The following is a 24343-nucleotide window of genomic DNA, read 5'->3' as shown; positions in this document are numbered from 1 at the left end:
AAAAGGTAAACAGCTTTTCAGTAAGCCATTTCACCCTTTCTGAATGTTCTGCATGGGATAAGAAATGAGCTTCCCTTTCCGAGGGAATACACCTGATAAAGGCAAATAGACTGTTTAGTGTTTATATAGTTTTATTATGTGTTGCTCTTATGAATTTACGCGCACAGTTGATGCGGGTAAACATATGAAAATATGCCCTCTTCCGCAAGTGGAATAATTGAGAAGGTAAACAGTGACGAGCCCCTCGACTTCATGAGCAGATAACGTGGCAAATAGGGTGCTAAAGCCCTTTGTAAATTTATATGTACAACGGAAAAACACGATTAAAAACCAAAAACAAAACAAATTCAGGGATCCCATGATCCTCATAATAAAGAGGTAGGGTAGGGTAGTCATCAATGAGACACTTTTGGTTTTCAACTTTCAACGATTTTTCTATTTTTTTCATCAGCATGTTTTTATGAACTTTTTGTTGCATTTTGTTTCTTTTAGTGTTTTCAAACATTGACCAATATATGAGATCGATCCGACATGTACAGCCAGAGTTTTTCAACTGTCTCATTGTAGACGCACTTGGCAGGAACAATGAGACAACTGGGGAACAATGAGACACTCTACGAAAATCAATACTTTTCTAGTAAAACATCATGTTTTTGTATTGTTCCATTACAGGTGACTTGCTTTGAACATTTTAGAGTAATTTAGCCAACATGAAACTTTAATTTACAAAAGTTATACTAAAAAGTATTTAAATTTTGTAAAATCCATATATTTACACCAAATAACTTTGTATGTCTGGTTAAAAGAAGTTAAAATTCTATAAATATGCCAAAAATCAATTTCAATTCATGTTTTGAAATATTTACATGGATTTTGAAATGTTTAATGAAAAAAAATCAAAGTGTCTCATTGTTACCCATTGGCTAACATGAGTGGGGAACAATGAGACAGCCCTGGATTCTGGGTATATTCTAAATTTTGGTCAAATCTAATGAAAGGACATTGTAGCCCAACTTAATCCCTATAGAACGTCGAAAGAAATTTGAAGAAATATTAGTTTTGGTTTAAATGGCAACCTACGACTAAAAAAGTATTTTTACGTTTACACCCCAGAATCAAACATTTATGAATAACTTTTCAAGGGAGCGTCCATAGCCAAAGCCACTAATATGGCAGACGTGTATCCCGTAGACACACCTTTCCCCCAAATATGAGCCTGATTGGTTGAAACTACGACTTGTGAGAGCCATTTTATCATTGTTCCCCGTGTCTCATTGATGACTACTCTACCCTACATATTGTATTACAATATGGATAATTAAAAAACAGTCCATAGTCCCTTCTCTCTGCCATAGCTATGGCAATCAGCCGTCATTTTGGATATCATATTCCCAGATCACTTTGTTGTATGTTTGGGATCACTTTTGAGCAAAGCAAAGCAATCCACTTTAATGACCCCCGGGTCTTTTGTGGGCTCTGTTGCAAGTTTCTGCTCATTTCTAGGCATCCGAAGGTTATGTGTGGTGAGTCACCCAAAACCTCTTTTACGCAAAAAGACCGACGTTTTACTTCCCCATCCGATAGAAGGCCAGGAGGATAAGGCGGGAATCGAACCCGCGCCCCATAGCATCTTAGGGATCGGCAGCCGAAGCCGCTAACCACCGCGCCACGAGGCCCTCAATCACACTTGAGCTCAACAACTCAAAATGAGACTACAGTTATCCCACATATTCGGAACGGTTTCCAGATTGTCCAATGTTCAAAAAATCATAGCAAATCGATAATTGAACATAATGATTCGTTTTTACCTTCATTTGAAAACTTTTCTTGCGATCTTTCGAATGCTGTATCGAACATCTGCAAATTTTGACTTTTATATGAAGTTTTTGAAGAATTACTTTGACCCTTGAAATCCACAAATTCGGAACACTTTTTTCTTACGAATGTAAACAAACTTTGGATCTCTCCAGGAGTACATATTTATTACCAAATAATGACTTCACACACTGAAACCAATGAAACTCAAGCTTAGTGATGTTTTATACATGGTTTGATAACTTTTTTCGTGTAAATATCAGTAAAATTCAGGTGTTCCACAATTGTGGGAGGCACAATAACATCCCACAATTATGAAACAGGCCATTTGGAGGCAGTGTTTTGCTGCTCTGGACAAAATAGTCTTGAAATGAAGTTTTTGTTCAAAAAGTACTACTTTTACTAGTGAAATAGCCAGATAATGTCCAAATAAAGGTTCTAAAAATAGTAAGGTCGACAGAAAAGCTACTTTTGGCATCCTACTGACAAATTATCATAAAAGCGTTCCGAATTTGTGGGTGTTCCGAATATGTGGGATGACTGTACAACAAAAATATATTCTATTACTATCCAAAAGGAAATTTTCCTAAGGACTTCGGCGAATTTTAAATTTCAATGTTTTCAAAGTTTGTGCATTTTCAGCAATGTTTAACTAAAATGCAATCATTTACCATTTGTTTCGTGATAAGGCAGCGATGTGAAACTTGTGCCCTTCCACGCTCAACGTTGGTTGAACGTGTTCATGGCATTCCCTGACCCACTGCATGTAGTCAACGCTTGCTGCAATTAACTCAACACCATTTAATACCCCAAAATATGTCTTTTTCATGGGTTTGCTTTATTTCATCTTAAAAAAGAAAACACAATCAATAAATTAAGGAGAAGGGATTTTACGAGGAGGTACGTGCTGTAACAGTCTTTCTTCGAAGGGATATAATACACCATTTAGTGGTGAGCAACGATGGTCTTGGTGGCCAGAGGAGCCGAGTACGAGGCAATAGCTGGCTGAGCAATGACGGTCTTGGTGGCAATGGCTGGCTGCTGGACGATGGTCTTGGTCACAGCTGGGGCGGCGTAGGCGGCGATGGCAGGTTGGGCAACAACGGTCTTGGCGGCGATGACTGGGGCAGCGAGTCCTTCCTTGCGGACGACGGCGTTGAATCCGTGGATGGGATCGGCGGTGTAATCAACAATGCGACGGGTACCATCAGCTTCAACCAGCGAGTAAGATCCCTGGACGACATCACCGTTGCGGGTCTCGTGCTGTTCTTTCTGGTCTCCGGTCAGTTGGTCGGAGATTCCGTACGAGAAAGAGTACTCCGGGTTCGGGTCGTACTCATCGGCGACAACGGTCTTGGCCAGAGCCGGAGCGGCAACAATGGTCTTGGCCACTGGGGCAGCGTAGGACAGCGTTCGGGCGATTGGCGCCGAATATGACAGAGCCGGAGCGGCGGCGTAGGTCGCCAAAGCCGGGCTGGAGATGACTCCGGCATGGGCAATGGCCACCAGGGCAAGGAAGACCACAAACTTCAGGAAGAGAATAATATTAGCTTCAAAGAAATAAATAAAACTTCCCCGGGAAACCTACCTTGAAAGCCATTGTGATTTGGACGGGTTGGGACAGGACAGCGAAGCTGTTGTTCACGGTACAAAACAAACGATCGAACTGTACCTTCAGCAAACCCGCGGGAACAATTTATACCGGTCAAATATTCAGAACGTGCCGGTTTTTTGCGCGTCATCTCGTCCAATGGACTTGACTTCAGGGTCAACGGGAAACCCATAGAGAAAAAGGCCTTGAAAAAAGTGTCACTTTCGTAGCCGTTTTGGGAATTGAAACTGGAAACCGTCTTCAAAAGAAACAAAATCAGAACATTGTGCAGGAGCCAGAGCGTTAAAATTTGTAGCAAGGTAGGAGAAAAGGCAAAAATGTAGTGAAATTGAACGGTGCCACTTTTCGAGTAAACGTGGAAGACCTTTCTATAGCAACGCATGGTTGGATTTCGCGTTTTTTGAACGACCAATGTGCCATGACATTTTGGGATGGATCATTATTCTCAGTCGAGTGCTGTGGGGGCATAAAATGAACATTCTTGTAGGTCAGGATTACCGAACAGCACCATTCTTTTTGTGGTTTAATCTGTTTTAAAATTGTGATCTAATTCACTAAAGATTATAATTGTAATTAAAATTTACAAAATCATAATTGTCCCAAAATGATTAAATATACAAAATCATGTACACATATGAAAAATCTTTTAAATAGTTAATTTTCAATTAATTAATCAATGCAAACCAAAATAAAATCTATGAAAAATGTACATAATTTGAATTAGTTTTCGAGTTGTTAAATTATATATGTTTATTAATAATAAGAACCCAACGTCCACTTGATAAAATGCTCCACTCGCCAAGAGGCCCCATTTTGTCATCACGCTGTTCCACCATCCAACTGACCTCGACTCAGAACCCGGCGCAATGTTGGGGTAGGTTCGTCGGTGTACTTTCACTTTTCTGATGACATCCTGACCAACATTTCTGAAGAAGGAAGCTGGCAACGCCAACGCCACCAGTCTGGATTCAGGTTCCACCGGATCCGACCACCAGATGAACTTGATACGAGTTTCAATTCATGGCGATGTTGCGTAACGTTTGGACCGATCAGCTTGGTAACAGAACAGGTTTGGGCAGGGCAACACTTTTCCGAATTGGTCAAGGTCTTTCTGGATGCAGCGGGTCCAGAATCTGGTGCAATTACTTGCTGTGGGAACTTGGTCGGTCAGTTTGCAAAGGGAGTATAAATTGGGCGCGACAGTTTCGGTTAAGGCACAGTTCGATCGCTTGTTTAGTACTGTGAACAACCAGCTCTGTCTCGAATTTCAAGCAAAATGGCATTCAAGGTAAGTGCGAAACGTGCAGATTATGGCGCGGGAAACGAAGGTGACTAAATTGGATCATATTTTTGCAGTTTGTGACCTTCCTCGCCCTGGTGGCCGTTGCCCGCGCCGGAGTTATCTCCAGTCCGGCTCTGTCGTACGCCGCTGCCCCAGCCCTGTCCTACGCCGCTCCAGTGGCCAAGACCGTGTCCTATGCTGCCCCCGCCCAGTACGCCTATGCTGCCCCAGTGGCCAAGACCATTGTTGCTGCCCCGGCCCTGACCAAGACCGTTGTCGCCGATGAGTACGACCCGAACCCTCAGTACTCTTTCTCGTACGGAATCTCCGACAAACTGACCGGAGATCAGAAGGAACAGCACGAAACCCGCAACGGAGATGTCGTCGAGGGATCTTACTCGCTGGTTGAAGCTGACGGAACCCGCCGCATCGTTGATTACACCGCTGACCCACACAACGGATTCAACGCCGTCGTCCGCAAGGAAGCCCTGGCCGTCAAGGCTGTCGCCGCTGCCCCAGTTGTTGCCGCCAAGGCCGTCTATGCCCAGCCTGCCTACACTTCCTACGCCGCCCCAGCTGTGACCAAGACCATCGTCCAGCAGCCAGCTTATGCCACCTATGCCGCCCCAGTGGCCAAGGCCGTCTATGCTCAGCCAGCTTACACCACGTACGCCGCCCCTCTGGCCACCAAGACCATCGTGTCCCAGCCAGCTTATGCCTCGTACGCCGCCCCAGCCCTGTATCACCACTAGGCTACTTTCCCTTCTGAACAAGTTATGGAACTGTTATACAAACTGTTTTCCATTATTGTTACAAACTGTTACGACTGAATGAAAATAGAAACAGCTAAAAATTAATGCAAATATGTTTATTTTATTATTTAAATTTGTTCACCTCCAACGGTTCAGGCTGTCAGGCGTTTCGAAAAATCAGGAGCAAAATTTGTTTTTCAGAAAACTTTAAAATTTTAATTTAATTGTACATGCAATTAACTGAAATCAATTTAAAGTGCATTCTCCTTGCATTAATTATCATTTTTGACAAGTTTGAGTTAATTTAAAAAAAAATATTTTTGTGAAATTCCGTTGTGCAAAAAGTTTAAATTCCGCAAAAAAAATCTTTAAAACATAGAATTTTTGAAAACTTATGATTGCAAACCGACTGAACTTACTGTATTAAGCATTTTCCATGCTTTTTGCATTGAAATGTTGAATTACTGGCATGTCATTTCATTTTTTATATTTTTTCCAAACCTCTCCTCCTCCCGCCCCGACCACGGTCAGAGCCGAGGGACAAAAACCTTGAAAAATATTCGCATAGGGCTCAGAAGCTTTACATCAATATTTTACTCAAAATATGAAGTCTTACCAGAAAGTGGTCGAAATCGATTAAGAATTATTTCCAAACTGTGCAATCGTTACCTGAAAAGAAAATTAAGTTTATTTTAGAGTTGTGTGATTATTTATCATCATTGTGTGATTTCAAATTATATTTTATTTTCTGTAAAAGGCTGGAGTAAACATTTTCAACTGAAAACGTTCTTGAAAAGCTGCTATCGCACGTCACAGGGTGCATCAGTCAACATTGGGTACATCATGGTAATTCATGTTTTCCTCCTAAACTGTAGGTAATCTAAAATTCGGCATTCAGTACCATGTAGCTAGCTAAAAAATAGTAATCCAGCTGCGTGTAAAAGGCCTGGTGTAAAATAAATATTGCATTATTTTATGCAATTTTATGTGATTTTACACCCTGAAATATGTAGCCCATCAGTATGGGAAACCTACTTGACCGAAATGTCAAGCTCATATATGCGTTTATTCTTACAACTTTTCATCGGTCTGATGGCCGAGTGGGCTAAGGCGCCAGTCCTTACTGTTGGTGCTGGGTTTGAATCCCGTCGGTTGCAACTTTTTTTGTGTTTGCAAAAATTGTACATGCAGTGTGTTATATTTAGTGTTTATTTTGACGAAGGTGATGTGCATGCTTTTGCATGCGATTTTACCATCGGAATTTTTGCTGTGTACGGATTTATTCTTATTTTGTTATAAGGTGTAATCATGGTTTCACTTGTGTTATCATTTTGCTGCTGTAATTGAAATGAGCTTCATTAACTTTTATATGATACTAAATAATTAAATAAAAGCAAGCATGATTTGAGCACCTCTGTTTTGAAATAAATACACGCAATTCAATTTGTTGATTGCTTTGAAAATTAATGTTTTATTTTTTTCGTGGCATCAAATTCTTATCAGTTTATGGAACACAGTCAACAAACAGTCGATAACAGTTGATCAGTCTATTTCTTAATGGTACAGAGCAGGGGCGGCGTACGAGGCATAAGCCGGCTGGGACACGATGGTCTTGGTGGCCAGAGGGGCAGCGTACGAAGCATAAGCTGGCTGGGACACGATGGTCTTGGTGGCCAGAGGGGCGGCGTACGAGGTGTAAGCTGGCTGAGCATAGACGGCCTTGGCCACTGGGGCGGCATAGGTGGCATAAGCTGGCTGCTGGACGATGGTCTTGGTCACAGCTGGGGCGGCGTAGGAAGTGTAGGCGGGCTGGGCATAGACGGCCTTGGCAATGGCTGGCTGAGCAATCACGGTCTTGGCGGCAATGACTGGGGCAGCGAGTCCTTCCTTGCGGACGACGGCGTTGAATCCGTTGTGTGGGTCAGCGGTGTAATCAACGATGCGGCGGGTTCCGTCAGCTTCAACCAGCGAGTAAGATCCCTGGACAACATCTCCGTTGCGGGTCTCGTGCTGTTCCTTCTGGTCGCCGGTCAGTTTGTCGGAGATTCCGTACGAGAAAGAGTACTGAGGGTTCGGGTCGTACTCATCGGCGACAACGGTCTTGGTCAGAGCCGGGGCAGCAACAATGGTCTTGGCCACTGGGGCAGCATAGGCGTACTGGGCGGGGGCAGCATAGGACACGGTCTTGGCCACTGGAGCGGCGTAGGACAGGGCTGGGGCAGCGGCGTACGACAGAGCCGGAGCAGCAGCGTAGGACAGAGCCGGGCTGGAGATGACTCCGGCGCGGGCAACGGCCACCAGGGCGAGGAAGGTCACAAACTGTTGGAATGAATCATTCATGTTACAAGTGTCAACAAACGCCCCAATCACGAATGCCTCCTCGACTTCTTACCTTGAATGCCATTTTTTCCGTTCCAAGGCAGTTGTTCACTAAACAATGATGCTGATCAAACTGTGCTTAAGCCAAATCGATTCCTCCAATTTATAGCAACTGGTTTGACACTCTCCGGCAGTGCCAAAAGTCGGGCAACAGCAGCAGCGTTGGCAATCAGAATCTCGTTACTCGCACGAGTTTCGCTTTAACTGTTTCACCGACTTGTTCCGGTTTTTTGCTGCTACTTGGTATTATCCTTTCCAGTCCTCAAATGCCAACCAAAAGTTCGTTTGTACAATTTTATCACTTAGTCGTCATGAGTTAAAAACAGTTCTACTTTAAGGAGAAGGAAGAAGTAGGAGCTTTTGCATTAAATATTTCAACCCGTTACTAATTTCAGTCCTGATTTTTTTTTTTTTTTTTCAAGTTAATTTACATTAAAACTGAAACACATGATAATAAAAGGATCGATTCAGGAATAATGATTTCTGGATGTATGCTCCGTACGGATTGAAAGGGTTAAAGGTGCTGGTTGGCCTTGGTAAATGGAAGCATTCTACCGGGACTGGAAAAGGTCACGGTAGGAAGAGCTTTTTTCTCTTTCCTGCAATCGTTTCTGGAATAATGTGCGTGATATTGTGTTGACCTTTGCACACCGAATTAATTTTGATCTGGTAAATTTTGAACAGCAACACAAAGGTGTTTTTTTTAAATTTTATTATATATTTGTTTTTTTTTTTATTCTAGTATGATATGTTCATAGTTTGCAATATAAATATAAAGCAAAACAATGTAAATGAGACAATTTGTCATGTATATTGTTTCGCTTGAATTGATCAAATGAGATCAAATTATTGCTTCTTTAATTGATATTTAAATCTAAAATAAAATACGTTGAATGCGAAATTCCTGGATGAACAAAATTTAACCTTTAAAATTGTCGTGTACGTGCACGCAATACATGCGTACGTAGATAAAATTGGCTTTTATTAAAATCTCGTTTTACTCTAACATTTTGATTACAAGGACAAGACTGCGATTTATATTCTGTTTCTTAAAAAAATACAAACTGATGTAATATTTATCATGCAATCATAGCATATCAGGATAATATCAGCAGCTTTTTTCCAAGTCCTACTCTTAAAATTGATCCAGAACATTTATTGTTTTTGTTATTATTATGCTTCATCCATCATGCAAAGATATTGCATCATGCTTCAGTGTTGCTGATTCAACCTGCATCGAGAACATAATCCTTCGTGAAACAAGTTGCTAAAAAATCGTGATGCAATCGGCCGGTTCAATTTTGCAACAACAGTTATTTGATTATTCGTTCTAAAAAAGTGTGTCCGAAAGCCACGACCAGAAACGACATTTACGGCACGTGTCGGAGTCGTGCGTAAGAAATTTTGACTTAGTATAAGTGTCCGGAATTGCTCACACACGCGCGAGGTGGGCTAAACTCTTGCGGTAGATTCTTGCCGATCGAGCCAAGTGAACCTGAAACTGTTGCTGCTGACGTATAAATTGGTCGAGATAGTTTCATTGAGGCACAGTTCGATCGCTTGTTTCAGTAAGCAAACAGCACCTCCTATCTGAAAATGGCATTCAAGGTATGTACGAAAGAGAAGAATTGGTGAACGCGCCAAATATCCAATCAACGCATGGGCGGAAGTCAGCAATCGATCTTATTATTAATTGATTGTTATTTTTTTTTTGAATTTTCAGTTCGTGACCTTCCTCGCCCTGGTGGCCGTTGCCCGCGCCGGAGTCATCTCCGGCCCGGCTCTGTCCTACGCTGCTGCTCCGGCTCTGTCGTACGCCGCTGCCCCAGCCCTGTCCTACGCCGCTCCAGTGGCCAAGACCGTGTCCTATGCTGCCCCCGCCCAGTACGCCTATGCTGCCCCAGTGGCCAAGACCATTGTTGCTGCCCCGGCCCTGACCAAGACCGTTGTCGCTGATGAGTACGACCCGAACCCTCAGTACTCTTTCTCGTACGGAATCTCCGACAAACTGACCGGAGACCAGAAAGAGCAGCACGAGACCCGCAATGGAGATGTCGTCGAGGGATCTTACTCGCTGGTTGAAGCTGACGGAACTCGTCGCATTGTTGACTACACCGCTGATCCCATCCACGGATTCAACGCCGTCGTCCGCAAGGAAGGACTCGCCGCCCCAGTCATCGCCGCCAAGACCGTGATCGCTCAGCCCGCCATTGCCAAGGCCGTCTATGCCCAGCCCGCCTACACTTCCTACGCCGCCCCAGCTGTGACCAAGACCATCGTCCAGCAGCCAGCTTATGCCACCTATGCCGCCCCAGTGGCCAAGGCCGTCTATGCTCAGCCAGCTTACACCTCGTACGCCGCCCCTCTAGCCACCAAGACCATCGTGTCCCAGCCAGCTTACGCTTCGTACGCCGCCCCAGCTCTGTACCATTAAGGAGATCCGACTGATGCTATTTTCCAAGGCTGTTTGTTAACTGTGTTTGCTAATTTATAAACGAAAAAAAAAGTTTTGAATAGATGAAAAATCATCCAAAAATCAAACCTTTTGCTTGTGTTTGTTTTTTATTATTATTATTTTTTTCAATGTGACGTGAAACATTGATCATGTTGTCATTGAAAGTCAGTAGAGCACTTGAAAAATAAGAGGTAGAATCGATCCCTTCGTTGGTATAGAACATGAAACAAGAATCTCCACTAAGTGTCATATATCGGATTTTGACCTGCGCTACATCATCATCGAGTAGTGGTAGATGAAGGCAATAAATGTTGGGTCAAAGGCCTCGGGATCAATTCTCGAAATCGAAACTTTTTGCCTATCGAGAGGAACTGGTTTAAACAAATGCATTTTGTTCTCATGAAAATCATGAACAAGCTGTCGCACCAAACCTTTATTTCCCCATCAACGTGTTACAATTTCGATGCCTCTGTACTCGTTTGTTCTAAGCTTGTTGGTTTTCCTATCTGGTAAGCATAAGAGAGCACAGATGCATCGATTTGTCACGCCTGCAAAGGGCGTTTTGTTCTTAGCTTGAATTTGACCTCCGTTTTGACCCCCTCCCCCGATCATCACATAAATATAGAAAAGGTTCAAAAATTTGAAGCCCAACACAGCCTTTGACTACCTTACCTTCAACTGCCTTACTTTATAAGAGAACGCTCTGCTCAAACACTACCCCCTTACCCCCTGTAGCTTGACGTACTTTATTGATGACACCCAATTTCTATAGATGACGGCATATATCTTTGCCGATTTGCTAGACCACGATTACTTGATCGGCGTGTTGATTGATTTTCGAGGGGTCATTTCGCCTCAACTGTCCACAAAAAAGTACAAATTCAAAATCGACTTGTTCTGTTCAAGCTCAAATTTCCTAGAGCTGTTGATACCATCAAATCATGCAAGAAACCCGTTTTAGATCCAAATTGGACCACCCTTTCTTTTTAGGCACCGCCCCAAAGTTTTGAGATCTATTACTGGGCAACCAAGGTCACATTTTGGCCTCTGTTATTTGCCCAAGTAATACCAAAATTTGGTATTCCTGTGTTATTTACCTCTGCTCGGGATGGTCCAGACGAAACCTTGCAAAATAACCGGCAAAAGCTTGGGTCAATTGTGGCGAGATTGTTTGGCGAAGTTTGATGAAACCTGCCTGAAATGCCAAATTTCACCCTTTAGACGGAGTGACATTAGACCAAATGAAACTATTATTAAATAAGTATGCATGCATGTATGAATCGTATTGATAGTTATGCTACAATGTTGAAAGTGAAGTTTTTCAAGCACTAAGGTATGTTTCGAGAAATTATTAAACATATTTGAAAAGGTGGAATTTTATGGATAATTTTTGGGCAGACTTCAAACAGTAGCTAAATTGACAGGATTTGTAAATGTAACAAGCCTTACCCGACAAACTTCGTCTTGACTTTTTTGTTTTTTGAAGTTTTCAGTTTGTTAGCTTATTCCGCCTCCTGCGATCAAAATTTGATTTACTTAAATATTCCCATAGAATCTGCAGATGCTCCGGAATCGGTCCCAGAGTGGCCAAAGTGGTTTTTTTTAGCTTATAAACCTTCCTTGGGCTTATACGAACCCAACGCAACAAAGATCACCACTTTCTGACGCTCCGTATTGAACTGATTCGCGTTCAAACAGAACCGTCGAAATTTTATATATATATATATATATATATATATATAGATAGATAGATAGATAGAAGATGTGCTTTTTTAGCAAAGTTTCTTTAAATTGTCCCCATCCCAATCTTCGAAGGGTTAGAGTTCAATTGCAACGATAAGACCCAATGTACAAGAAATAACGAAGTTAATTTTTCAATTATTCCCTGAAGTGTCCATGCAATTATGAATCTATGCAATTATTTCAGGATTTGATCCGAGAATGCAGCAATAGGAAGATGATGAATACAAATTCCCAGGCAGATGTGTACCCTTAAACAAAATCTTAAGTAAGCAACTAGCATTAATGAATTGACTGATACTACGTTCACTGCTCTAAGTCATGATGCAATCGGTCAGTGACATTTTGCAATATGACAAAATCATTGCTTCATGTCTGCTTCATTCTGTCCAAAATAGTTCACTGGCCAGGATAATGCCGGCTAGTTTTTTACTACTTTGCACGGCACGTGCCCAAGTCATGCGTACAAACTTTCAACTTAGTGTGAGTGGCCGGAATTGCTCTCACCACTGCGAATTCAGCGCGAAGAGGTCTAAGCTCCTTCGGTAGATTCTTGCCGATCGTGCGAAGTGAACCCAAAACTGTCGCGACTCGCGTATAAATTGGTCGAGATAGTTTCATTCAGGCACAGTTCGATCGCTTGTTTCAGTAAGCAAACAGCACCTCCTATCTGAAAATGGCATTCAAGGTATGTACGAAAGAGAAGAATTGGTGAACGCGCCAAATATCCAATCAACGCATGGGCGGAAGTCAGCAATCGATCTTATTATTAATTGATTGTTATTTTTTTGGAATTTTCAGTTCGTGACCTTCCTCGCCCTGGTGGCCGTTGCCCGCGCCGGAGTCATCTCCAGCCCGGCTCTGTCCTACGCTGCTGCTCCGGCTCTGTCGTACGCCGCTGCCCCAGCCCTGTCCTACGCCGCTCCAGTGGCCAAGACCGTGTCCTATGCTGCCCCCGCCCAGTACGCCTATGCTGCCCCAGTGGCCAAGACCATTGTTGCTGCCCCGGCCCTGACCAAGACCGTTGTCGCCGATGAGTACGACCCGAACCCTCAGTACTCTTTCTCGTACGGAATCTCCGACAAACTGACCGGAGACCAGAAGGAACAGCACGAGACCCGCAACGGAGATGTTGTCCAGGGATCTTACTCGCTGGTTGAAGCTGACGGAACCCGCCGCATCGTTGATTACACCGCTGACCCACACAACGGATTCAACGCCGTCGTCCGCAAGGAAGGACTCGCCGCCCCAGTCATCGCCGCCAAGACCGTGATCGCTCAGCCCGCCATTGCCAAGGCCGTCTATGCCCAGCCCGCCTACACTTCCTACGCCGCCCCAGCTGTGACCAAGACCATCGTCCAGCAGCCAGCTTATGCCACCTATGCCGCCCCAGTGGCCAAGGCCGTCTATGCTCAGCCAGCTTACACCTCGTACGCCGCCCCTCTGGCCACCAAGACCATCGTGTCCCAGCCAGCTTATGCTTCGTACGCTGCCCCAGCTCTGTACCACTAAGAAGACTGTTTGTTAACTGTGTTAACTTATTTATAAACGACAAAAAAGTACTGAATAGATGAAAAATCATCCAAAAATCAAACCTTTCGCTTGTGTTTGTTTTTATTTTTATTATTCCTATGCCAAAAAAGTCAGTGGAGTACTTAAAAACAACGAGAGGTAGAATCGTTCCCTTGGTTTGTACGATACATAGTAACAAATTTTTGTGAATTTGGAAGGTGTAAAATTTGGAGGTTTAATATTATCTTTTTAATGGTGTAATATAACTTTATTATAGTGGAAAAAATAAATAACACATTATACATCTTATATTGAGTAATTTTATTTTTTCCACTGTTATTTAAATTATTACATCATCTGACCTTCTAAATTTACACATTTTTTACTGTTTACCAGCAATGGAAAATTCATCATCGATGAAAAAAAAATATATGCTCATCAAGAGGCTCTCTTCTCTCGAGCTTTAGAGATCGGTAAAAGGAACCTCAAAAAATAATCAAGGATTATTGGGCGGAACACCACTACACTTGCACGTGTAACGCTACACATCGAAATTTCGGCTTGTCACTTTTTGTATAGTGGCATTGTGTGTAATCATAACGAAATAATCTTAACTTAACTTAACCCTTTCAGGCCTCAATCTTGAAAAAAATATGTTTTGACTTAATGATGGGAAAATTATTCTTGTGACGAAAATTATATGCTAGTTTTGCTATTTTTGGGTCATATATGACCCTTCAGGGACCGTGGTGTAGGGGTAAGCGTGGTTGCATCTCACCCAGTCGGCTAGGGTTCGATCCCAGACGGTCCCGGTGGCATTTTTTCGAGACGAAATTTGTCTGACCACGCCTTCCGTCGGACAGGGAAGTAAATGTTAGCCCCAGTCTAACCTAGAGGGTTAGGTCGTTAGTTCAATCTAGGAGTAGAAGTCGTCTCCCTAGGTCCTGCCTCGGTGAAGTCGCTGGTAGGCAGTTTGACTAACAATCCAAAGGTCGTCAGTTCGAATCCCGGGGTGGATGGAAGCTTGGTGTAAAAAGAGGTTTGCAATTGCCTCAAAAATCAATCAAGCCTTCGGACACCTAGTTTCGAGTAGAAATCTCGCAATCGAGAACGCCAAGGCAATGCTGTAGAGCGAATAATTTGATTTTTTTGTGATCTTCTACTGATTTTCATCGAGAAGTTCAGGTGATTTTCCTTAGAGTGTTTAGACTTTTATCTTTTTCGTGAGTGAAGAAAGTTCACAAACGATTTTTTTATCGTCAGGATTCGAAATCCGGACATTTAGTAGCATATCATTTTTATTATAGCTGGCAAAAAATCATGTTATAAGTCGTAAATGTAGAAATATTATCAGCGTGTAGTATAAACAGTCAATTTTAAGAGCCGATTCGAAATCTGGACACTTTTGATTCGAATTACGGACACTCGATTTTGCTTATGAATCGCACAAATTTGGACTGAAATTTTAGTGAATGGCATTCTTTAGGTTTGAGACCTAAGCTATTAACATCAACACAATAGATATTTTGTATTAAAAATTGCTAGAATTTGAGGAAATCAGAACCCGGTGCTTCGGATGCTTATGAAATATTTCAGCGAAACATTTCACAGTTTTGGTAAACTTAAATTTTTATTTCCGGGTTTCGAAGCGTACGGGAATTCGAATCATAACGTTATTCCATCCCTGCTGTTTACGTACAGGATATACTCACAGCCAAGGCCGAGAAAGATTTCCTATATGTTCATTGTAATTTGTTATTCTATTAGTTACGTAAAACTGTCAGTGTAGAACGGTTTTTCTCCACTGAGTGGCATATATTAGTTAATGAACTGCACTACATCATTGAGTAATGGTAGATGAAGGCAATAAAATGTTGGGTCAAAGGTCTCAGCACCAATTCTAGAAATCGAAAGAAATCATGAACAAACTGTCTCATCAACCCATTATCCTCTCTTCCACTTGTCTTTTTTTTTCTTTTTTGGAAGGGCGTGGTGAACTTAGCCCAAATTTGATAGGGCGGTCTACAATTTTCAAAGAACTTCCAGGTAGTTTATGGATGGTCCCAAACGAGGAAATGTGTTTTAGTTTATCTTTTTCCAAAATATGGCGAATTTTGATGAAACTTGCCCATAAAGCAAATCTTTTGAATTTTATTTAATCTTACCTTTCAGATCAGGTGACGTTACATCAAATGAAAATAAAGAATGGGTCAAAACAAGTCATCTAATACTGTAAATTGTAAAAGGAAATCGTACTGGCATGCTATAATGTTGCATGTGAAGTGTTTCAAGCATTAAGATACGTTTCGAGCAATAACAAAACATAATTTTAAAGAGGATTTTTCAAAATTAATTTTTGGTCAACCTCTACTTCAAACAGTTACAAAAATGAAAAGATTCGTTCGAGAAACTCGTAAAATAATACTTTGACACAATTTTCGCCCAACCCCAATGCCACCATTACTGACGGTATTGTTGAATTCACGGGAACTATCGAAGTTACCGAGAATCTAGAAACTCTGAATTGTTGACATCAATAGAATTTATAAAAAATAAGACTATTTTTTACAATCCTTGCAATTGCTTCAGGATTTGATTCGAGAATGTAGCAATTTAGTGAGAATTCCCTAGTTGGTTTGTACCCATAAATAAAATCTTAAGTAAGCAACTAGCACTATGATCTCTGCTCTAAGTCATGATGCAATCGGTCAGTGACATTTTGCAATATGACAAATCATTGCTTCATGCGTTCTGCCCAAAATAGTTCACTGGCCAGGATAATGCCGGCTAGTTTTTTACTCCTTTGCACGGCACGTGCTCAAGTCATGCGTACAAACTTTCAACTTAGTGTGAGTGGCCGGAATTGCTCTCACCACTGCGAATTCAGCGCGAAGAGGTCTAAGCTCCTTCGGTAGATTCTTGCCGATCGTGCGAAGTGAACCCAAAACTGTCGCGACTCGCGTATAAATTGGTCGAGATAGTTTCATTCAGGCACAGTTCGATCGCTTGTTTCAGTAAGCAAACAGCACCTCCTATCTGAAAATGGCATTCAAGGTATGTATAAAACAAGAGAATTGGTGAACGCGCCAAATATCCAATCAACGCATGGGCGGAAGTAAGCAATCGATCTTGTTATTAATTGTCATTTTGATTTTTTTCAGTTCGTGACCTTCCTCGCCCTGGTGGCCGTTGCCCGCGCCGGAGTCATCTCCGGCCCGGCTCTGTCCTACGCTGCTGCTCCGGCTCTGTCGTACGCCGCTGCCCCAGCCCTGTCCTACGCCGCTCCAGTGGCCAAGACCGTGTCCTATGCTGCCCCCGCCCAGTACGCCTATGCTGCCCCAGTTGCCAAGACCATTGTTGCTGCCCCGGCTCTGACCAAGACCGTTGTCGCCGATGAGTACGACCCGAACCCTCAGTACTCTTTCTCGTACGGAATCTCCGACAAACTGACCGGAGACCAGAAGGAACAGCACGAGACCCGCAACGGAGATGTTGTCCAGGGATCTTACTCGCTGGTTGAAGCTGACGGAACCCGCCGCATCGTTGATTACACCGCTGACCCACACAACGGATTCAACGCCGTCGTCCGCAAGGAAGGACTCGCCGCCCCAGTCATCGCCGCCAAGACCGTGATCGCTCAGCCCGCCATTGCCAAGGCCGTCTATGCCCAGCCCGCCTACACTTCCTACGCCGCCCCAGCTGTGACCAAGACCATCGTCCAGCAGCCAGCTTATGCCACCTATGCCGCCCCAGTGGCCAAGGCCGTCTATGCTCAGCCAGCTTACACCTCGTACGCCGCCCCTCTGGCCACCAAGACCATCGTGTCCCAGCCAGCTTATGCTTCGTACGCCGCCCCAGCTCTGTACCACTAAGAATATCCGACTGATGCTATTTTCCAAGGCTGTTTGTTAACTGTGTTAACTTATTTATAAACTACAAAAAAGTACTGAATAGATGAAAAATCATCCAAAAATCTAACCTTACCATGTTTGAACGCAACGGGTAATTTGAAAGAAAAATACAATTAAGTTTTGATATGCGGGAAGACGATCCATCGCAAAATTCAGACAAATTTTAAGCAGATAACTTGTGGTTCAAGTTTTACAGGAATGTTTATGTTTAAAGGGGTAATTTAGGAAATTCTTTAAGGTTTTTTTTCTCATGATTTAATTAAATCTATCACTTTCGGCTCTTTTCATGTTCTTAGTTAGACTTCAGCACAGAGCAGATTTAATTTTTTTTATTATAAAAATATTTTACCTAGTATTGAAGTATTGATTAAAGTAGGGTCCATCCGTAACGAGTTTTGAAGAGAAACAATCAATTTAGCGAAGCTGGTTACACGGACGATCCGTGTAAGATGATGTTTTAGCCATTTTTAGGCACAATTTAATTTTAGTCTAAACTGACACTGCACAACAAAGTTAATACATCGATTTACAAATTTGAAGCTTATTAAGTGCTCTAAAAATGCTGTCCCTATATAGACTGTAACACCAATTCACCCCAGTTGACGGTTCTTTTAAGGATCTGTCTACCCATTTTTGAGACAAGAGTTTCGAATTTGGCGTCATCCATAAAGTAGGTAACGCTTTATGTAGTGGAGGGGGAGAGGTTCTGAGCAAGCGTGGTTTGTATGTTATATGTATAGGAAAAGTTTGAGAAGGAGGGGGGGGGGGGGGGGGGTTTTGGCTGATTTTAGCTTGTCGTACGTTATGGATGAAAGCTTTGCAAATTTGCATTTAGTCCAGTCCAGCCACAACGTACAGATATTTTAGCACATAAAAAATGCTCAAAAGCTAAACATTATTTTTCCAAGCTGAACAATGCAAAATAAAAGAAAATGATCCTCTGTTCGGTCAAGAAATCAATCGTTTGATTTATTGAAAAAATGAAATGATTTAGTTGATGAACAATTTGGGGATCACATGAAAACCTTTCATATTATCGATATAGTAAATCATTTTGTTATAATATTGAATTAACCTAAGGTTTACAACATTGGCAAGCTCCAATTGTGCCGCATTCGTAAAATATCTAACATATTCAATTGTGTGCACTAGTTGCGTCATAACTGATGCAATATTATGTAACAAATGAAGTAAGTGAACTGGATTCAAAAATTGCATCATAAACCGGCAGCATCCACCTAGCATCGCACCAGCAGCTCAATCACCACGGCATCTGGTCGTACTGCAACTTCTCTGCACTGTAACCATCCAGCCAGAGCATGCAGTTTCTCAAGTTCACCGTTCAAGTTCACTTTCAACGGCAACTGTTAAAAAGCAAGCGATCAATGCGAGTGACATTAAAACTGACTACCGGCCAGGCAAGTTTTGTGCGGGAAAAGAAGATCAATGCTGAAAATGGCCCCGATTTTACAGGGTTGGGCTGAGGACATACACTTTAGGACCTTTACCTATTCCTGCTATAAATTGGACGGGACACGCTCGGTACAGGCACAGTTTGATCGGTTCCATCGCTTGGTGAACATTGCACAGCTCAACTGGCGTCCTTCTTCTCTTCCTTCTCAACTGCAACAACACCAGTTCAATCATCATGGCTTTCAAGGTGGGTAATTGCACCTGAGACTTTAGTCAATCCAACATTTTAATTTCTCTTTTCCTTTTCCCTTCGCTGCAGTTTGTGACCTTCCTCGCCCTGGTGGCCATTGCCCAAGCCGGAGTTATTTCTAGCCCAGCTTTGACCACCTACGCCGCTGCTCCGGCTCCTCTGTCCTATACCGCTCCTTTGGCCAAGACCATTGTGGCTGCCCCAGTGGCCAAGACTATCGTTGCCGCTCCGGCTCTGGCTAAGACCGTTGTCGCCGATGAGTACGACCCGAACCCAGAGTATTCGTACTCGTACGGAATCTCCGACCATCTGACCGGCGACCAGAAGGAACAGCATGAATCTCGCCATGGAGATGTCGTCGAGGGATCTTACTCGCTGGTTGAAGCTGACGGAACTCGCCGCATCGTTGATTACACTGCCGATCCCGTTCACGGATTCAACGCCGTCGTCCGCAAGGAAGGACTCGCTGCCCCAGTCGTTGCCGCCAAGACTGTCGTCGCTGCTCCAGTAGCCAAGACAGTGATCGCTCAGCCAGCTCTGGCCAAGACGGTCATTGCCCAGCCTGCCATCGCCACGTACTCGGCTCCTCTGGCCACTAAGACCATCGTGTCCCAGCCGGCCATTGCCTCGTACGCCGCTCCAGCCCTGTACCATCATTAAACAATGAAGCATAAGCTCTCTGCTCCACTGACTGATTGTTGATTGTGTTGATTAGGATTTTGCAAAGAACTGACATTGAGGATAATAAAAAAAAACAAATTAATTTTTTGATTGTTTACCATTGCTATGAATTAAAAAATATCGTCTAAAAAAAATATTAGCTTCACAAAAAACACTCGTTTTGAACTTGTGGAGCGAGATATTCGTTTCTCACGCCAATTTACACTAAAAAGCTGTTTAACGATAGCCAGTCCGGTTGCCGATCTATCGAAATACTATCGAGAAATTAAAAGTGCAACATGGAGTTAAACTTTCTGTCAAGCTTCTGTCTAACTCCATATTGCCGGCTCACATCTCTATTTTTAATTTCTCTGTGCTGTCGAGAAATTAAAAAAGGGAGATGTGAGCCGGTAACATGGAGTTAAACTCTCGCAGCTGTCATGGCAACTTGACAGAAATTTTAACTCCATGTTGCACTTTTAATTTCTCGATAGTATTTCGATAGATCGATGTCTCGATTTGTTGAATGTTTATCTTGTTTAGTGCAAGTATGAAGTCGGTGTAATTTCTAATGAATATTTTAGAAGTACAAAACAATGTGTTCATAATTTCATCATAACAACAACACTACTTTACAGCAATGATTTTACTAGCTTTACTGTTAAAAGTATTACATTTTGTAGCATTGTTCTTCAATTTGGCTTAAATAGAATTTTGCTACATGCTAAAATTTTGTAAATATTTTCAAAAATCGTCATAGATCAGGGCTTCCTAAACATGTTCCAATCGACAGAATTTAATGTTAGTGAATGTCCTGCCAATAAATTAAATATTAAATTTGGGGTATAAATGGTAAATATCATATTAAGCAACCATGCCCACCCACGTTTATTAGGTTGGGGAAAAGGGTGTCCGCACATGGTTGTCTATAAATATTAAGTATTCGCATGGCTCCCTTGCAAAGTTATTCATACATGTTTATTCTGGGGTGTAAAAGTCAATTATGACTAAAAATTACATTTTCGCTCAAAGGCTGTTTCTCCAAATTTCTTTCGTCATTTCACAGGGCATGAGCTGGGCTACAATGTTCTTTTATTAGGATTGACCAAAATTTAGAATATACCTAGAATCCAGGGCTGTCTCATTGTTCCCCACTCTTTTCGGCCCATGGGTAACAATGAGACACTTTGATTTTTCTTCATTAAACTTTTCAAAATCTAGGGAAATCTTTTAAAACATTAATTGGAAGTGATTTTTGGCATATTTATTGAGTTTGAACTTCATTTTATCAAAATATAAAGTTATTTGGTAAAATATACGGCATTTATGAAATTTAAATACTTTTTAGTATAACTTTTGTTAATTTTAAGTTTCATGTTGACAAAATTGCTTGAAAATGTTCAAAGTAAGTCACCTGCAATGGAGCAGTATAAAAACATGATGTTTTACTAGAAAAGTATTGATTTTTGTACAGTGTCTCATTGTTCCCCAGGTGTCTCATTGTTCCTGCCAAGTGCGTCTACAATGAGACAGTAGAATAACTCTGGCTGTAGACGTCCAATCGATCTCATATTTTGGTCAATGTTAGAACACATTAATAGAAAGAAAATGCTACAAAAAGTTCATTAAAACATGATGATGAAAAAAAAAATACAAAAATCGTTGAAAGTTAAAAATTAAAAGTGTCTCATTGATGACTACCTTACCCTATGACCTGCCTTTGTGAGTTATTTGTTTGTGAGTTTGTTGCAAACATGTTTGCGAGTTTGCAAACTTTTCGCCATAGAGGTTTCTACGTGCGCATGTATTGCGTGTACGTACACAAAAAAGATTGAGGTTAAATTTTGTCCGGCCAGCAAAATCAGATGGTGCGCTAGTGTGCGTACGCGAAACGTCATAAAGCTCTATAGTCTAATACCTGTTTATGATGATTCCGTTAATTTATACTCGAAATTTACAACTTTATTTATCGACAGGGAGTTTATCAAAACATAAATCTGTCGATTGGAGCGTTATATCATACCTTGACGAAATGAATGCATTTACTGAGAAAAAAATGTTGAGTTGTTTTTTACAATATTTAAGGTGTATGATTCACGTGCGTCGAATAAAATACGCACCCTTGAAATTTTCGATACCAGATTATTTAAAGATTTCTTTTATCATTGACTTACCATAACTTATGGTCAACCTCTATAAGATTATTAAAACACATTTGTTTTTGTCACCTGTTCCAAAATCATATTTCCGTTCAAAAAATCAAAACATAAATAAGAAACAAAATTATAAAAAAAAATGATAACAGTTGATCAGTCTATTGCTTAGTGGTACAGAGCTGGAGCGGCGTACGAAGCATAAGCCGGCTGGGACACGATGGTCTTGGTGGCCAGAGGGGCGGCGTACGAGGTGTAAGCTGGCTGAGCATAGACGGCCTTGGCCACTGGGGCGGCATAGGTGGCATAAGCTGGCTGCTGGACGATGGTCTTGGTCACAGCTGGGGCGGCGTAGGAAGTGTAGGCGGGCTGGGCATAGACGGCCTTGGCAATGGCGGGCTGAGCAATCACGGTCTTGGCGGCGATGACTGGGGCAGCCAGAGCTTCCTTGCGGACGACGGCGTTGAATCCGTTGTGTGGGTCAGCGGTGTAATCAACGATACGGCGGGTTCCGTCAGCTTCAACCAGCGAGTAAGATCCCTGGACAACATCTCCGTTGCGGGTCTCGTGCTGTTCCTTCTGATCTCCGGTCAGTTTGTCGGAGATTCCGTACGAGAAAGAGTACTGAGGGTTCGGGTCGTACTCATCGGCGACAACGGTCTTGGCCAGAGCCGGGGCAGCAACAATGGTCTTGGCCACTGGGGCAGCATAGGCGTACTGGGCGGGAGCAGCATAGGACACGGTCTTGGCCACTGGAGCGGCGTAGGACAGGGCTGGGGCAGCGGCGTAGGACAGAGCCGGGCTGGAGATGACTCCGGCTTGGGCAACGGCCACCAGGGCGAGGAAAGTCACAAACTGTAATAAAAAGGTTGATTAAGTTTACTCATTGCACCGAATTTCTTGAACTCCTACCTTGAAAGCCATTGTCAAAGGAAATAGGCAGTTGTTCACTAAACAATGAAACCGATCGAACTGTGGCGATACCAAAATGCCCCTCCCAATTTATAGCAGCTGCAGTTTCGCCAAAAATTGTAACCGTCGTCAACTGAGCTCAGAACTTCTCCACGGTCTGATTCTTCCAAAACTCGCCAAGGTTCCTGAAAAGTTGAACCAAACCAAAGGCAAAATGTTGAAACAGGTCAGTTTCTGGATATTATTACGCCAAATTCTTTCGGTTCACATAGTTTAGCGAATCGTCAACGCCGCCGAAAGGATAAACGCGGAAAAAGTGCAACTGGTTCGAGCCTTTGAAGGCCGCAAACAAGTTATTTCGCGGTGGCCGCGTGTTTCGTGGTTCCTGGCCGCACTGTGAACAATAATTTACTATAAAACAAGCCGGATGGTTTGGCGAGAACACACTTCAATTGATTCAATCGAGCAGACAACAACTGGAACAAAATGGCATTCAAGGTAGAAACAGGTTAAGGCACATACGAAGACCTTTGACTATGTTAAGTTTTATCCTTTTCGTTTCAGTTTGTGACCTTCCTCGCCCTGGTGGCCGTTGCCCAAGCCGGAGTTATCTCCAGCCCGGCTCTGTCGTACGCCGCTGCTCCATCTTATGCGTACGCCGCTGCCCCAGCTCTGACCTACGCCGCTCCAGTGGCCAAGACCGTGTCCTATGCTGCCCCCGCCCAGTACGCCTATGCTGCCCCAGTGGCCAAGACCATTGTTGCTGCCCCGGCCCTGACCAAGACCGTTGTCGCCGATGAGTACGACCCGAACCCTCAGTACTCTTTCTCGTACGGAATCTCCGACAAACTGACCGGAGATCAGAAGGAACAGCACGAGACCCGCAAAGGGGATGTTGTCCAGGGATCTTACTCGCTGGTTGAAGCTGACGGAACCCGCCGCATCGTTGATTACACCGCTGACCCACATAACGGATTCAACGCCGTCGTCCGCAAGGAAGCTCTGGCTGCCCCAGTCATCGCCGCCAAGACCGTGATTGCTCAGCCCGCCATTGCCAAGGCCGTCTATACCCAGCCCGCCTACACTTCCTACGCCGCCCCAGCTGTGACCAAGACCATCGTCCAGCAGCCAGCTTATGCCACCTATGCCGCCCCAGTGGCCAAGGCCGTCTATGCTCAGCCAGCTTACACCTCGTACGCCGCCCCTCTGGCCACCAAGACCATCGTGTCCCAGCCAGCTTACGCTTCGTACGCTGCCCCAGCTCTGTACCATCATTAAGTGTTCCCAAGTACCTGTTGAACCGTAATTAATTATGAAAAGAATGTAAATAGATCAAAAGCAATCAAAAATCGATCGCAAGTGCACTTTCAATATCATTAATCCGTTATAAAAGTTGCATCATCCTCTGCTGACCATGGTCAATCTCCCAAGTCTGCAACTGGTTCACCTACATATCGCTAGTCGCCAACGGCCCAGTTCTAGCTGCATGATGTAATT

General features: G+C 43.0%; 6 protein-coding genes across 12 annotated transcripts in view; 4 read left to right on the top strand and 2 right to left on the bottom strand.

The window, feature by feature from the left end:
* Positions 1 to 24343, bottom strand: part of LOC6032991 (papilin) — a 176027-nt gene that overhangs the window by 56504 nt on the left and 95180 nt on the right. The gene's annotated exons all lie outside the window — the stretch shown is intronic.
* Positions 2631 to 3500, bottom strand: LOC6032993 (larval cuticle protein A3A). Its single transcript, XM_001843452.2, has 2 exons — positions 3404 to 3500; positions 2631 to 3342 (listed from the first exon to the last, which is right to left on the bottom strand). The coding sequence occupies exons 1-2, from the start codon at positions 3413 to 3415 to the stop codon at positions 2761 to 2763; spliced, it is 594 nt and encodes a 197-aa protein (XP_001843504.2). The 5' UTR covers positions 3416 to 3500; the 3' UTR covers positions 2631 to 2760.
* Positions 4626 to 24201, top strand: LOC6033001 (cuticle protein). 3 transcript variants are annotated; one of them, XM_038248498.1, is made up of 3 exons: positions 4626 to 4715; positions 4784 to 5191; positions 23843 to 24201. In XM_038248498.1, exons 1-3 carry the CDS (start codon positions 4704 to 4706, stop codon positions 24122 to 24124), a joined length of 702 nt encoding a protein of 233 aa, XP_038104426.1. In that variant the 5' UTR covers positions 4626 to 4703; the 3' UTR covers positions 24125 to 24201. The 3 variants fall into 3 exon arrangements, with proteins under 3 accessions (XP_038104426.1, XP_001843505.2, XP_001843512.2); XM_001843453.2 differs by lacking the exon at positions 23843 to 24201 and having other exon boundaries at positions 4784 to 5572; XM_001843460.2 differs by lacking the exons at positions 4626 to 4715; positions 4784 to 5191 and adding an exon at positions 23285 to 23344 and having other exon boundaries at positions 23411 to 24201.
* On the top strand, positions 9367 to 10381 carry LOC6032996 (cuticle protein). Its single transcript, XM_001843455.2, has 2 exons — positions 9367 to 9448; positions 9564 to 10381. The coding sequence occupies exons 1-2, from the start codon at positions 9437 to 9439 to the stop codon at positions 10272 to 10274; spliced, it is 723 nt and encodes a 240-aa protein (XP_001843507.1). The 5' UTR covers positions 9367 to 9436; the 3' UTR covers positions 10275 to 10381.
* On the top strand, positions 12649 to 17525 carry LOC6032998 (cuticle protein). Of its 2 annotated transcripts, XM_038248520.1 has the most exons (5): positions 12649 to 12723; positions 12837 to 13519; positions 14474 to 14478; positions 16836 to 16933; positions 17189 to 17525. In XM_038248520.1, the coding sequence occupies exons 1-5, from the start codon at positions 12712 to 12714 to the stop codon at positions 17417 to 17419; spliced, it is 1029 nt and encodes a 342-aa protein (XP_038104448.1). In that variant the 5' UTR covers positions 12649 to 12711; the 3' UTR covers positions 17420 to 17525. The 2 variants fall into 2 exon arrangements, with proteins under 2 accessions (XP_038104448.1, XP_001843509.1); XM_001843457.2 differs by lacking the exons at positions 12649 to 12723; positions 12837 to 13519; positions 14474 to 14478 and adding an exon at positions 16523 to 16601 and having other exon boundaries at positions 16709 to 17525.
* On the top strand, positions 18989 to 19884 carry LOC6032999 (larval cuticle protein A2B). Its single transcript, XM_001843458.2, has 2 exons — positions 18989 to 19118; positions 19191 to 19884. Exons 1-2 carry the CDS (start codon positions 19107 to 19109, stop codon positions 19779 to 19781), a joined length of 603 nt encoding a protein of 200 aa, XP_001843510.2. The 5' UTR covers positions 18989 to 19106; the 3' UTR covers positions 19782 to 19884.

The sequence above is a fragment of the Culex quinquefasciatus genome, chromosome 1 (genome assembly GCF_015732765.1).
Source record: "Culex quinquefasciatus strain JHB chromosome 1, VPISU_Cqui_1.0_pri_paternal, whole genome shotgun sequence".
Lineage (NCBI taxonomy): Eukaryota > Metazoa > Arthropoda > Insecta > Diptera > Culicidae > Culex > Culex quinquefasciatus.
Note: the sequence above shows the minus strand (reverse complement) of the source record. Positions and strands in the feature narration are given on the sequence as shown.

Excerpts from the sequence above, each read along its gene's own strand:
- LOC6032998 (XM_038248520.1), top strand. Across the intron at positions 16,934-17,188 it reads CGGCTCTGACCAAGACCGTT|CCCGCCATTGCCAAGGCCGT; the intron begins GTCGCCGATGAG and ends GTGATCGCTCAG.